This window comes from Phyllobates terribilis, unplaced genomic scaffold (assembly GCF_046119375.1).
Source record: "Phyllobates terribilis strain yellow unplaced genomic scaffold, ASM4611937v1 Scaffold_856__1_contigs__length_602872, whole genome shotgun sequence".
Taxonomy (NCBI): Eukaryota; Metazoa; Chordata; class Amphibia; order Anura; family Dendrobatidae; genus Phyllobates; species Phyllobates terribilis.
Window position 1 is genome coordinate 368,168 of NW_027363616.1, and position 15,885 is coordinate 384,052.

Genomic DNA, 15,885 nt, shown 5'->3' on the forward strand with positions numbered 1-15,885 from the left:
TCCAGTAACACTATGGGGAAGTCCAGTGTTAAGCCCCCTAAAAATGCATCTAAAGCTGTGAAATCCGTCACCCAAGCTGATGTTGACCAATTCTTAAGGAAACAGGGCACTACAACAGAATCAACAAAGACCGCCAAGTTCTTAGTTATGACAAACATAGACAATTCTGACTCTGAGGTGGAAAGTGACTCGGATGGAGAATGCTCAGATAAGGATTCCACGGTTACTCGCTCTTTCATAAAGCGAATATTGGCTAAAACCCTTGAACCAATTAGTCGAGAATTGGCAGAGATAAAAAATGACCTTACCCAACAGGGCCACAGGATGGAGACGCTTGAACAATCCCAAACTGCACTCTCACAACAAGCCAATGCGCTGCTTGACAACTTAAATGCTCATGAACGACAACTACATCTGATCCATAATACCCTGGAAGATCACGAGAATCAGGAGCGACGCAGCAATATTAGAATTAAAGGCCTTCCCGAATCTGTGGCATTTGAAGCTCTGGGCAAAGCTGCAGTAGAGATCTTCAGGGGCATACTTGCTGATGATGACCCCCGAGAAATCGAACTAATCCGGGTCCATAGGGCCCTCTGACCCAAACCGCCCCAAGGAGAGGCACCCCAAAATGTATTATGTCGCTTTTTGGATTACCGAGTTAAAGATCTGATCCTCCGCAGAGCAAGGGAACAACAGGAGATCTCCTATGAAGACACACGGATCCAGCTCTTTCAAGATCTGTCGACTATCACTTTGAAAAAACGAAGGTTGTTGAAACCTTTCACGGATGCTATACTGCAGAGGGGTCACCGTTTCCGTTGGTTATTCCCCTTCGGAGTCCACGTGACAGCAAGAGACATGAAGATCGTCGCCAGATCATCTGCCGATGTTAAAGCTGCCTGCAAAACCCTTGACATAACTCTTGCATCCTACCGTGATCTGGAGACATTTCATTCTGCGACGCTGATTCAACCCTTTCCGAGCCCAATCCCTTGGCAACAAGCGACCCCGAAAACACAACGCGCGAGGAGAAAGTCAGCTAAATCTCCGACTCCTAAAAGGCCTGATGATATCACCTGAGCGGTTTTGACACTCGCTGCTGTCCCATCTCTTCGTCGGTCCTTTTCGGGACAATTGAGAAAGAGTAAACTGTTTTGTTTCTTTCTCCTGGACTCTGTTGGTCTCGGTCAAGGAATTCGGAAACAGGCTTCGACCTCTCCCCTTTTTTGAATTCCTAAGTATGTGGTTTGACTCATCATACCATTCCCCCCTTCAGGTCTTGGCCTCGCTATTTGTTACTCCACGTAACTCTTGTTATGCCATGCTCTACAAGGATGTTTTCGTTGAATATAAATTTGTAAGTTGGGCATGCTCCCCTAAACTGGCTACTAATGCCAATCATTATATATGTGGTTTGAATTTGAATCTGGAATTGTTATATATTGTTTTCAATCAACTAAACTAATACTTACCTTTTTCCATTTCTCTTTGATCTCTAGTCTTTCCTCCCCTCCTTCCCCTCTTCCTATTCCCTTCCATCTCCTAATCCCTATAGGCACAAATAGCTTCTTTCCACGGGAAGCGCCACCTGAGAAAGACCTATACCACCATGACAGACGCCGATAAGGTAATTACTTTTGCATCCTTAAACGCCCATGGTCTAAACTCGCCGAGCTCCAGACACCCAACACTGCATAGACTTAAAAAACAAAACGCGGATGTGCTATTCATCCAAGAGACCCATTTTAAACCCAACAGATTGCCAAACTTTGAGCGTTCACTCTATGACACATGGTACCATGCCACATCAACTCAATCTGGCTCGAGAGGAGTCTCCATTGCTATGCTGCGGGGAGTCCCATTCCAGTTCAGAGAATCCCTCGTAGATCCTCAAGGGCGCTACATATGTGTTAAGGGGTTACTCAGTGGGTCATTGGTAACCCTATGTAGCCTGTACACACCCAACAAAAAATTGGTTAAATGGTTAATATCGATTCTAAAAAAGATAGAGAGCTTTAGAGAGGGTGTTCTCTTGATTGGAGGAGACCTCAACATTGCTCTGGAACCTATGCTGGACACTTCCAAACAAAAAAGCGCCATCTCTTCTAGAGATCTAGTGAGACTGCGTACCACTCTTAATTCTATGCAGCTAATTGACTCATGGAGATACTTAAATCCCTCCGTACGAGATTACACTTTCTATTCCAATCCTCATAAATCCTACCACCGTATAGATTACATTTTTGTACCAAGATCGCTCCTGCCTAGACTTTCTACTTCAAATATAACCCCGAACGTTTATTCAGACCACGCCACTGTATTACTTTCAATAATTACAGCCGGAATGCGCTCAGGTCCCAGATCTTGGCAGATAAATGAAGCACTACTGGGCTTACCTGCTATCCAGGCGCGACTGAGTAATAAACTTCACCAATACTTCCAACAAAACGAAATAGAGGGGACCTCCCCCCAGACCCTTTGGGAAGCACATACAACTGTGCTAAGAGGCGAACTTATCTCCATTGCATCTTATTATAACAAAAGGAGACATCAAGAAGTCCAAAACTTATACGACGATATAGCATAGCTGGAGCTGAACCACAAAAAAACCAATGACAATATAACTTTGGCCACCATCACTAGTAAGAGACAAAAATTGAAAGATATTCTTAATGTCAGTTCGGTGAAAATGTATGCGTTGTGGAAAAACAGGACGTTTGTACATGGAGATAAGGCCTCCAAATTTATTTTATCCCGGCTCCGCAAAAGACAAGCCCGCACCCACATCCACTCCATTGTGAACTCCAGCGGTGTTACAGCACAGAACCCCACTCACATTGAGACGGCCTTTCTGGAATACTATTCACAGCTATATAATCTTCGCCCAAATGACACAGAAGCTCATGAGATACAGAGAAAGTCAGATACTGCTCACTTTCTGCGAACACTGAATCTCCCTGTATTAACAACATCTAAACAAAACAAACTATCTAAACCCTTCACACTAGAGGAACTTCAGTCCACCCTGTCGAGGTGCCCGAAAGGCAAAGCCCCTGGTCCAGATGGGTTCTCTGCGCAATACTACAAAACTTTCGCCCCTCTCCTCTTGCCCCATCTTCTGAAGATTTTTAATGAAACATTAGAGGGTCAACCCTTTCCACAAGAAATGCTCGAAGCCAAAATATCATTAATACATAAAGATGGCAAGGACCCGACCCTATGTGGCAGCTACTGACCTATATCCCTATTGAATGTTGACCTGAAACTGCTGGCCAGTATGTTTGCACGTAGAATTGCCGAGTTCTTGCCAAATCTTAATTCATTGAATCAAACTGGATTTGTGGACAGGAGAGAGGGAAAGGACAATACTCACAAAATTTTGCACCTTCTTCAATATGCCAAAGCCCACAAGATCCCTTTGGTACTACTGGGTACAGATGCTGAGAAAGCCTTCCACACGATGAACTGGATCTACTTGGAGGAGACACTTCTACGCTTCAGCTTACCACCTGCACTGGTTACTGCCATTATGGCTATGTATCATAACCCGACTGCACGCATCAAAATCAACGATTCCTTGTCAAACACATTCACCATACGCAATGGGACCAGACAAGGCTGCCCGTTGTCTCCACTGTTGTTTGTCTTGGCAATGGAACCTTTATTGATCTCAATACAAGAAAATCAGGGGATAGAGGGCATCAGAATACACAACTCACATTTTAAAACAGCAGCTTTTGCTGATGACCTTCTGGTCCTCTTAACCAATCCTCTAAAGGGTCTCCCTGCCTTGATGGCGCTGGTGGAGCAATATGGCAGTCTCTCTAATTTCAAAATAAACCTCTCCAAATCGGAAGCTCTGGACTTTCATGTCCCCACACACTCCCTAGCAAAACTGGAAAACTTATACCCATTCACTTGGCCTAAGACCCATATCACATACCTTGGGGTGAAGATAGGCAGAAGGGAGATTTATTTAAATTGAACTTTCCCCCTCTGCTTGACTCCACAGTAAATCTCATTAAGCAGTGGAGAGACTCTTATCTATCGTGGATGGGGAGGAAAATTATATATATATTGATTGATATATATCCCACAGGACACCATCCGCAACCTCATCAGGAGCATGCCCAGGCGTTCTAGGGAGTTCATACAGGCACGGGGAGGCAACACACAATGCTGATCCTCATTTTGACTTGTTTTAAGGACTTTACATCAAAGTTTGATCAGCCTGTAGTGTGTTTTTCCACTTTAATTTTGGGGGTGACTCACTAAAAAAACACACTACAGGCTGATCCAACTTTGATGTAATGTCCTTAAAACAAGTCAAAATGAGGCTCAGTATTGTGTGTGGCCTCCACGTGCCTGTATGGCCTCCCTACAACGCCTGGGCATGTTCCTGATGAGGTTGCGGATGGTCTCCTGTGGGATCACCTCCCAGACCTGGACTAAAGCATCCGCCATCTCCTGGACAGTCTGTGGTGCAACGTGACGTTTGTGGATGGAGCGAGACATGATGTCCCAGATGTGCTCAATCGGATTCAGGTCTGGGGAACGGGCGGGCCAGTCCATAGCTTCAATGCCTTCATCTTGCAGCAACTGCTGACACACTCCAGCCACATGAGGTCTGGCATTGTCCTGCATTAGGAGGAACCCAGGGCCAACCGCACCAGCATCAGGTCTCACAAGGGGTCTGAGGATCTCATTTCGGTACCTAATGGCAGTCGGGCTACCTCTGGCGAGCACATGGAGGGCTGTGCGGCCCTCCAAAGAAATGCCACCCCACACCGTTACTGACCCACTGCCAAACGGGTCATGCTGAAGGATGTTGCAGGCAGCAGATCGCTCTCCACGGCGTCTCCAGACTCTGTCACGTCTGTCACATGTGCTCAGTGAACCTGCTTTCATCTGTGAAGAGCACAGGGCGCGAGTGGCGACTTTGCCAATCCTGGTGTTCTGTGGCAAATGCAAAGCGTCTTGCATGGTGTTGGGCTGTGAGCACAACCCCCATCTGTGGACGTCGGGCCCTCATACCACCCTCATGGAGTCGGTTTCTAACCGTTTGTGCGGACACATGCACATTTGTGGCCTGCTGGAGGTCATTTTGCAGGGCTCTGGCAGTGCTCCTCCTGTTCCTCCTTGAACAAAGGCAGAGGTAGCGGTCCTGCTGCTGGGTTGTTGCCCTCCTACGGCCCCCTCCATGTCTCCTGGTGTACTGGCCTGTCTCCTGGTAGCGCCTCCAGCCTTTGGACACTACGCTGACAGACACAGCAAACCTTCTTGCCACACCTCGCATTGATGTGCCATCCCGGATGAGCTGCACTACCTGAGCAACTTCTGTGGGTTGTAGAGTCCGTCTCATGCTACCACGAGTGTGAAAGCACAACCAACATTCAAAAGTGACCAAAACATCAGCCAGAAAGCATTGGTACTGAGATGTGGTCTGTGGTCCCCACCTCCAGAACCACTCCTTTATTGAGGGTGTCCTTATAATTGCCAATAATTTCCATCTATTGTCTATTCCATTTGCACAACAGCATGTGAAATTGATTGTCAATCAGTGTTGCTTCCTAAGTGGACAGTTTGATTTCACAGAAGTCTGATTTACTTGGAGTTATATTCTCTTGTTTAAGTGTTCCCTTTATGTTTTTGAGCAGTGTATATTTTTTCGAGGGGCTCAATTTCAGCTATTGCTGTTGGATCTGTGATTTCTATCTACGTCACAGTGTATATGATGTGTATAGGATAACTGAGTATAAGAAAGTTGTTATGGACGTGACTTAACTAACATTGTGCAGTGAGTCTGGTCTCCGTATAGTGACAGATATTTCTTGTTGCAAAATCTGTGATATTTTTTCACTTTAAATCTTTTTTTAAACAACTCTCCTTCGTGCGATCACACAACTTACAAGCCTCTGATTGCTCAGTTGATACACCTCCGTACAGAAGAACAGTGCATCATCACTGCCTGTCAGTATAATACTAACGGCCCCATACACATGAGATAATTGTTGACTGATCAGTCATTTGGCAGACGGTTATCTCTCCCGACTCCCCCATACACACAAATATTCCAGCTTCCCTGTGGTCTGGATGAGCGAGTCGCCAGGATTATCTACAGGAAGAACAAAAGGATTCGTTTCTGAAATTCAGGATACCAGATCCTTCTCTGCCCTGACATCATCTGTCGATCGGCCCCAAAATACTTCATATAGTCGACCAAGCCCCCCGAAATCAGTGCTTTCATGCAACTTTAGTCTGGGTATGTGGGCGTTAAAATGTAACTTATTGGGTGCTGACTCCGGCCTAATAGACTTTCATACATTGCAGGCCCAGACACCATTATTAGTCATTTAAGTATCGTAGTAACTAGGCAGCCACATAATATCAAGTACTTGGGGGAGGAGGGGCACTGAGCCGGACTCTGTCACACCTTCTTAGATGCCATATTTGCTTTTGTCAGCAGCAAGTGGTTAAACTGCCAGGATTTTGTTGCAGCCGAACCTGTGCCATCTCTGCGGTGAACATCTATGTTCTGGTGCCTAAAAGTTGTTTGTTTGTTTTTTAAACAAATTAAAGTGTTAAAAAATAGCAATGTGTCTTACGCTTTTTGTATGGCTTCTTTTTACCAGAATTGTTGATGCCAATTTTCTTTTGAAACATTTTAATATCTGCTTTTTTCTTGTAATATTGGAAAGCCTAATGCCAGAAATAAACCCCATAAAACACTGCACATGGAGACCTTGGTATCAAATAAGAACTGTCTGCGGTGTTTGTGCAAACAAAAAAGCTTTTATAAAAGCCTCAAACATCTGTGTCTTAATCAGACATGAGATCTAACGTGATAGAAGATTACAGTCCGGGGAAGACGGGAAACATTTATATAGACGGCCGGTGGTGATGTAGTCAGTCACTCTCTGGCCAAATATGTTTCTAGAGCCATAGTAGAAGATGAAGAAGTCGTCCTCCTCATGAAGTAGTTATTTCTCATGTCACGTGTAATGAATATCTCCTGCAGTATTACCAATGCCGATTCCAGTGTCGGTAAATGAGACAAGAATTAGCGTCACCAAAGATGAGTCTATGAGAAAACATATTCAGCTGCAGACTCTGAGGAAGAAACTACTTGTTGTCTGTGGTCTAAAATATGTAGATTTTATTACTAGATGTAAAGAATAAAACTAAGCACTGCAAAATAATAAATCTCATATTTTTTCCCTTATTATCTCCAGTAATTGTATTATTACACAGGATTTTTATTATGTTACATTGGCTCATCATCTTCTCATTCAGATCTCTACAATATCATATTCTCTCAGTGAAGATCTTCAATACAAGAGAATTTTCCTTATTGATCCATCAAAGATGGATATGGACAGAGACAAGATGGCGGAGAGGATATTACACCTCACCCTAGAGATCCTCTTCCGGCTTACTGGAGAGGTGAGAGATTCTGATGACGTCACATTACATCATTCTTATCTATGGGAATAACAGATGGACAGAACTGGAGAGGTGAGGACTCTGGAAATGTCTGGAGGGAGATTTATTAATATGTCTCTCCATAACCAGGATTACACAGTAGTGAAGGAGACCTCTAGTGAGCGCTGTCAGGACCCTGTGTCTGAGGGATGGAGAAGACCCCTGAGCCCAATCACAGGGCCTCCACCTCTTTCCCTGATGCATGAAGACATCAATGACTGGAAGATCCTAGAACTCACCTACAAGATGATTGAGCTGCTGACTGGAGAGGTGACACTGCTGGGAATGCTGGGACATTAAACAGTATCGCTATGAAGGGATCAGGGGGATGATGGTATCATTGTATGTGTTAGGTTCCTATAAGGTGTCAGGATGTCGCCGTCTATTTCTCCATGGAGGAGTGGGAGTATTTAGAAGGACACAAAGATCTGTACAAGGACGTCATGATGGAGGTTCCCCAGCCCCTCACATCACCAGGTAATAGACAGGACTAAATACACACGGCCTATAATTATCTGTATGTAAAGAATGAATTCAGTCCCTGTATGTGTTTCCTCCAGATATATCCAGTAAGAGGACAACACCAGAGAGATGTCCCCGTCCTCTTCTTCCACAGGACTGTAAACAAGAAGATCCCAATGTTCCTCAGGATCATCAGGTACATGGAGATAAGGTGTCATGAGATCTCCCCTATGATGTGTAGATGGCTGTGAAGGTCTTGTGTTCAGTCTTGTTTTATCCACCAGTATTATATGTTTTCTATTTGTGTAATGAGAACGGTGGAGATGGCTGGATTAGATTTGATCATAGATGGGACTTCTCCATCTGTCTGTGACTTTCACAATATTTGTTTCAGGGTGAAGATCTGACCCATATTAATACTACAGAGACATATGTGAGGGGTGATGAGTGGTGTAAAGAGGAGATTCCTACATATGACTACCCAGGTGAGTAGTAACCACTAAATACAGAGAAGTCACAGATTTTTCTCTGTCACCGGCTGTGGCTGTTTTTTCGGTAGTGTAGTCCGGCTGTATCACAATCTTTTGCCTCTAGACCACAACATTCTCCTCCACCCAAAACTGTTCAAATGAATTTGGACATTGAAAACCCTTTTCTAGAGACCTTTAAAACCTGGAGGATCCACCTACCCCCTGGGATTAGTCTCTTACCTGCTGACTCTTACTTGCCCATATCTGTAAATTACAAAGCTAAATGACAGCGTACGTAGAATGTGCTGACAAGTTAGAAAAAAGTAGAAAATTACTTGAAGAAAAATATTATTGGACGTCTTAGAGAAAGCGGAGGGTAATGATGCTGTTGGCTTCCTAGGACTCTGCTATCTTATTGGATTAATCTACCTTCTGTCACTTCTGTGCTGCTGAATGTGCTCATATGGTCCCTACAAGACCAGGTCCAGTCTTTCTGGCCAAATTTTGCATTTAGGATCGACAATATTCAATGTGCAGTGAGGGCCAAGTGTTAATTTCTGTACAATAAGAACAGTCTCCTTTTTTTCTGACTTTTCAATTTCTCTTAAAAACCGACTAACTTCAAACAGGATTGTGATAAACTAAACAAAAAACATTACACCTGAGCCATGATATATCTCTAAGCTGTGCGTGGCTGATGGCTGTAATATACATTTATTCACGCCTGCAGGAGATGTGGTGGCTCCAGCCCTGGTTTCATGGATTCACTCCACGTCATAAATTACATTATGTTTTCATCCTAAGGAATTCAGATTACTGCACAATCTCTCCTGAAATGGGGGCGCTAATACTTTCTCTATTCTTCTGGTCAGCACTCATCATAGCTCCACTGGTCCACCACAAATGAGTACAACTCCGGTTTAGTGTTGTACATACGTTGGTGTTTGGGATGTAACATATATTTTTATTCTTGTATTTTATTTACATGTTCATTCTGTATGATAGTTCATTTGTGGCGGGATTGGCCTGCCTAAATTATGTGAGTCTGTAACTACCTGGTAGTTACAGACTGAAGTTTTTTTTTTTATGGAAGAATACTGTTCAGCTTGATCATTTCAGTCGGTGTTATTATCTATAGTCACAGTTTTGCCCATTACCCTTTAACCCCTCCTAATGGATCTGGACTTACACAGAGACCCCTAGGCTTGGGCCACGGTGTTACCTGCTGTTCTGTGGAGTGAGATGGGAAGAAGAATAGTCAGGTAGCCGGGTCAGAACCAGGAGGGCAGAGAAAATACAAAATCAGAAGACACAAGAGTAGTCAGTAAACGGCCGAGGTAACAACAGAAACAAATACACAAGCCGGGAGCTGAGCACAGAGGACTGACCCAGAGGAGAACAAGGCTGTATCTGGCAGCTTCCGGCAATATGCTTCCAGCTTTAGTAGGGTGCGGTGCTTTCCAAATGGCTGAAGCAGGGAGCAGATTACTCCAGCTGGACAGCACACACCCACACTGCCAGACTGGATGGTACTACAGGTCCCAGGCACCCTTATCTTAGTGTCAGGACAGCGCCTGCACCGCGCAAAGTGAAAATTACAAATATGCCATTTTATTACCCAACACATAGTGCCCAGATTGTGCTCCAGGAGACCCACACCGTAAATTAAATGGGTTCTTCTCACTATAGAAATGCCAAATACATGGCTGCTAAATGTGGTTTGGGCGCACTGCAAGGCTCAGAAGCGAAGGGGAGATTTGACTTTGGGAGAGTGGATACTGCTGGATTGGTTTATGGAAGCCATGTTGCTTTTCAAGAGCCTTTGAGCCACTAATAATGTGGAAACCTCTGTTTTTCCACTGACAGATGATGGACCTGAGTGGGGACTTGTTTTTTGTGAGATGAGTAGAAGTTTTTATTGGTATTAGTTTTGCCTACATAACATTGTTTGGTGGCTTCTTATTCCATATTTGGGAGGGAGAATGAACAATCAGTTGGACACCATGCTCCACTGGTTCATCCTATGAGGTTTTCTATTAGACTGTGAACGGTCATTTTGTTGGTGAATAATTCAATATTTTACATAAATTGCTATTTTTACATTTTGAGTAGAAATGTTAAAAAATATATAATTCGAGGATATTTTATTCAAAAATAATAATTGATTTTCTTCTTGGCAGATGACTGTACCAGGAGATCAGAGGGACAGCTGACATCTTCAATTTCTAAATCTAATGATCTTGAGATCCCACAGAATACAATTGAAGTGAATGCCATTACTCCAGATATACCGTCATCCCTTCACAGCAAAGATCTGTCATCTGATCCTTTGAAACACGTCCTGTCTTCTGATACATTGCAGACTACTAAGGAAAATCATAGTCACAAAATAAGCATTAAAAAACAAACTACTCCTAATTCAAAGAAGCCATTTTCACATTCAGAATATGGAAATGGTTTTCCCCTCGAAAAGTCTTTTCTTAAACATCAAAACGTTCACACATCAGAGAATAGATTTTTTTGTTTCAAGTGTGGGAAATGTTTTAACCAGAAATCAAATCTTGTTAATCACCAGAGAAGTCACACAGGGGAGAAGCCATTTTCTTGTTCAGAATGTGGAAGATGCTTTACAGAGAAATCAGGTTTTATCGCACACCAGAGAACTCACTCAGGGGAGAAGCCTTTTCCATGCTCAGAATGTGGGAAATGTTTTCAACAGAAAGTGCATCTTGATAACCACCAGACAACCCACACAGGCGAGAAGCCATTTTCTTGTTCAAAATGTGGAAAATGTTTTACATTTAAATCAAGTTTTATCAGACATCAGAGAATTCACACAGGGGAGAAGCCTTTTTCCTGTTCTGAATGTGGGAAATGTTTTAACCAGACATCAGTTTTGATCAATCACCAGAGAACTCACACAGGGGAGAAGCCTTTTTCCTGTTCTGAATGTGGGAAATGTTTTAACCAGACATCAGTTTTGGTCAATCACCAGAGAACTCACACAAGGGAGAAGCCTTTTTCTTGTTCAGAATGTGGGAAATGTTTTACCCGTAAAGCGATTCTTGATAGCCATCAGAGAACCCACACAGGGGAGAAGCCTTTTTCCTGTTCAAAATGTGGGAAATGTTTTAACCAGAAATCAAATTTGGTCAATCACCAGAGAACTCACACAGGGGAGAAGCCTTTTTCCTGTTCAGAATGTGGAAAATGTTTTAACCAGAAATCAGATCTGGTTAAGCACCAGAGAGCTCACACAGGGTTGAAGCCTTTTTCTTGTTCAGAATGTGGGAAATGTTTTACCCATAAATCAGATGTTGTTATACACCAGAGAACCCACACAGGGGAGAAGCCTTTTTTTTGTTCAGAATGTGGGAAATGTTTTACCCGTAAAGCGATTCTTGATGGCCACCAGAGAATCCACACAGGGGAGAAGCCTTTTTCATGTTCAAAATGTGGGAAATGTTTTAACCAGAAATCAAATTTGGTCAATCACCAGAGAACTCACACAGGGAAGAAACCTTTTCCTGTTCAGAATGTGGAAAATGTTTTAATCAGAAATCAGATCTGGTTAAGCACCAGAGAACTCACACAGGGTTGAAGCCTTTTTCCTGTTCAGAATGTGGAAAATGTTTTGTGAACAAATTCTCACTTCTTCGTCACCAAAGTACTCACACAAGTGAGAAGTAGTGATGAGCGAGCATGCTTTCCACTGCTCGGTACTCGCCCGAGCATCTCAGTAACGAGATGCTCGGAGCTCGCCGAGTACTTGCACGATGCTCGGACGGATGCTCGGGTCCCCGTCCTGCATGTTTGGCGCTATTTAGAGTGCCAAACAACATGCAGGGAATGCCTGCCACTAACTGTAATGCCGCAGCCATGTTGGTTTGGGCATTACAGTGATTGCCCAAATCGATAGGAACAGTGCTCACAGTGAAACATGAAAAGCCGGCAATTCATCAGCGGCAGATATCGGTACCCGACAATTTAGAACAGAAAGAATAAAGCATCACTCATTGATTAGATAGATAGAAACATGTCAGTCACATATATATGAAGTACAGTGACAGTGTTGGTTACTGTATTTGTCATTTAGTTTTAAAATAAAGGATTTATAAAAAAAAAATTGTTGTGGGGTCCCCCGTAATTCTAGTCTCTAGCGGAGGTTAAGCAGATGGCTGGGGCAGATGTTTGAAGCCTGGGAAGGGGGTAATACCCACGGAGCTTCCCAGGCTACTAATATCAGCTCCCAGCTGAATACTTAGCCTTTACTGGCTATTAAAATGGGGGACCGAAAAAAAAATGACGTGGGGTCCCCCTATTTTAATAGTTAGCAAAGGCTAGGCAGACAGCTGGGGCTGATATTAATAGCCCAGGAACGGTGCCATAAATATTGGCCCCCTCCCAGCCTAGAAACACCAGCCCTCAGCCGCCCCAGAAATGGCGCATCCATAGGATGTGCCAATTCTGGCACTTAGCCTCGCTCTTCCCACTGCCCTGTAGTGGTGGCAGTGGGGTAATAGGGCTGGGGTTGATGTCAGCTTATAATGTTAGCTGACATCAAGCCCAGGTTAGTAATGGGGAGGCGTCTATAAGGCAAATGTAAGGCAAATGTAAAATAAAAACACCAACACCCAGAATAAAATCTTTTAATTGAAATAAACACACAATACTTTAATATTCTAAATTAAACTCTACTTACCATCGCACACATTCCAGCTGAATCCCATGTCTCCTGCAATAAAAGTAAAATAATAAACCAACCTCATCCTTACCTTTCCATGGTTCCCACGACGGCTCCAGCTCTGCTACATTCACATGACAGGCTGGATCGCAGCCGAACGCTGCTATCCAGCTTGTCATCCTTCAGAGACACTGCAGAGCGGAGGCATGCTTGCGCTCCACAGTGTCTCGCTGCGACGGCATCCAGATGAGCTGAGTTCATGTCCAATGAACTCGGCTCACCTCATGCACGTCACTGACAGCGTGGGAGAATTCTCCTGCACATGCGGTGCCAGCAAATGACATCATCCTATGGATGCGCCATTTCTGGGGCGGCTGAGGGCTGGTGTTTCTAGCCTGGGAGGGGGCCAATATTTATGGCACCCTTCCTGGGCTATTAATATCAGCCCCCAGCTGTCTGCCTAGCCTTTGCTAGCTATTAAAATAGGGGGACCCCATGTCATTTTTTTGGGGGGTCCCCCATTTTAATAGCCAGTAAAGGCTAGGTATTCAGCTGGGGGCTGATATTAGTAGCCTGGGAAGCTCCGTGGGTATTACCCCCTTTCCAGGCTTCAAACATCTGCCCCAGTCATCTGCTTAACCTCCGCTAGAGACTAGAATTACGGGGGACCCCACGCTAATTTTTTTTTATAAATCCTTTATTTTAAAACTAAATGACAAGTACAGTAACCAACACTATCACTGTACTCATTATATATATATGACTGACATGTTTCTTTCTATCTAATCTATGTGTGATGCTCTATTCTTTCTGTTCTAAATTGTCAGGTACCGATGTTATAACTGTATGCAGCTGCTGAATTGCCGGCTTTTTTAAAGAGAAGGGTGCGTGAAAATTGGAGGGCGCTAGTGTGTTCCGAGTGCCCTGCTATGTTTTTCATGCACCCTCCTATATACCCTGCCTGCCTGTCTGCCTATATATTCTGCCTGCCTGCCTGACATGTTTCATTGAGCACTGTTCCCATCAATTTTGGCAATTTTTTACCTTCTGCAGACCGCAGGGGGAACTGCCAGAAAAATGCTCGAGTTTCCCATAGACTTATATTGGGCTCGTTGCTCGGGTCGAGCACCCGAGTATCGCGATGTGCTCGGCCCGAGCTTCAAGCATCCGAGCATTTTAGTGCTCGCTCATCACTAGCGAGAAGCCATTTTCATGTTCTTAATGTGGGAAATGTTTTACACGGAAATCAACTCTTAATAAACTTCACAAAAGTCACATAGAGGGGAGAAGCCTTTTTCATTTTTAACCGAAAATTGTATCTTTTTAAAAAGGTTTTCCACTACTAGGACAGCTCCTTCTCATTCTTCATGTTTGGCCTTGTTAAAATAAAAACACTTATATGCACCTCCCGTTCTGGCTCCATTCCATTGGTGTCACAACTCACTTTCCTGGGGCTCACATAAGGTTGTTACATCACACAATCCTGTCCCCAATCAACACCACCTTTGGATGTATTGAACATCAACAGGAAGGACATGGCCTGGACATAACACCGAGAGAACGCACACACTGAGAGTACTCTCTTCAGACCGTGTTCCTGGGGGAATTATAAGCAATTTACAGCCTCAAACATGACGTCTGATATGAGAAAGAAACACGAGATTAGAGGTCATCTGAGGTCCTCCACCTCTGTCAGCATGTCTGGTATGCAGCGTTTCTTATGGAAGGTCTTATCTTCTTGCTCCGGAGCCATTACTGCCTCACCTCAGCGTGGAAAAAGAAGCAGTCTTAACCCTCATGATGCCAGACAGCTCCAGCCTGTAAGTCCTGCTCCAACTTCTCTCTTAGGCTGAGTTCTCACGATGCGTTTTTCATGCGTTTCCGCGGCGTTTTTGCAGTTGCGTAAACGCCGCGGAAACGCATGAAAAACGCATGGTAGAAGGGCAGCAATGTTCCCCAATGGAAATCCGCATGTGCTGTGCCCATGATGCGGATTTTTCCGCAGCGTAAACGCTGCGGTCAAAAATCCGCAGCATGTCAATTAATTTTGCGGAAACGCTGCTCTTTTGCCGCCATTGACTTGCATTAGACCGCATGGAATCCGCATCACTGTATATGTTGATGCGCTTTTCATGCGGTCTAATGTGCGGATGGTACCCGGGTGTGGATGAGAGGACTCTCATCCAGACCCAGGTACCATTAAAAAAAAAAAGAAGAAAATAAAAAATATATATATTCTCACCTTCTGACGGCCCGCGCTGCGTCCTGCCGGCTTCCCGCGCACTTCGCGGTTGAATGAAGGACCTTCGCTGACGTCAGAGTCATGTGACGGGTCACGTGACGCTGACGTCGGAAGGTCCTACAGTCTTCACTGCCGGCAGCCGGGACCGATGAAGCAGGACACCGGGGGCCATCAGATGGTAACGTATAGATTTATTTTTTATTTTTTGACATCACACACTATATAAATCCATGCCGGTTGCATGGATTTATATAGTGTGAAGTTGACAAGCACTTTCCAAGTGATGCTAAAATCGCTTGGGAAGCGCTTGTCAACCCGCATGCGGAAATGAAAGTGAAGACCGCTTCATTTCCGCATGTCCCTGGCAGGAAACTGCATGTACAATCCGCATGCGTTTTTTCCTGCCAGAGAGATGCAGAAACGCTCAGGAAAAAATCCTGAGCATTTCTGCATCGTGTGCACATACCCTTAATGTAGACTTCACAAGAAAACATCTCCACAAATCTCCCTGTACTCTCACCAAAGCCCCCATGCTGAGCAGC

At 44.2% G+C, this 15,885-nt stretch overlaps 2 protein-coding genes across 2 annotated transcripts in view; both read left to right on the top strand.

The window, feature by feature from the left end:
* The window catches only part of LOC141240577 (uncharacterized), a 94,042-nt gene that overhangs the window by 61,473 nt on the left and 16,684 nt on the right, over positions 1-15,885 (top strand). The window contains exon 8 of the mRNA XM_073668667.1: positions 11,305-11,733. Coding sequence (XP_073524768.1) covers positions 11,305-11,733 — 429 coding nt within the window. The remainder of the gene's footprint in view (positions 1-11,304; positions 11,734-15,885) is intronic.
* LOC141240579 (gastrula zinc finger protein XlCGF66.1-like) lies at positions 1,501-10,787 on the top strand. Its single transcript, XM_073668668.1, has 5 exons — positions 1,501-1,630; positions 7,297-7,446; positions 7,576-7,755; positions 7,839-7,962; positions 10,780-10,787. The coding sequence occupies exons 1-5, from the start codon at positions 1,613-1,615 to the stop codon at positions 10,785-10,787; spliced, it is 480 nt and encodes a 159-aa protein (XP_073524769.1). The 5' UTR covers positions 1,501-1,612.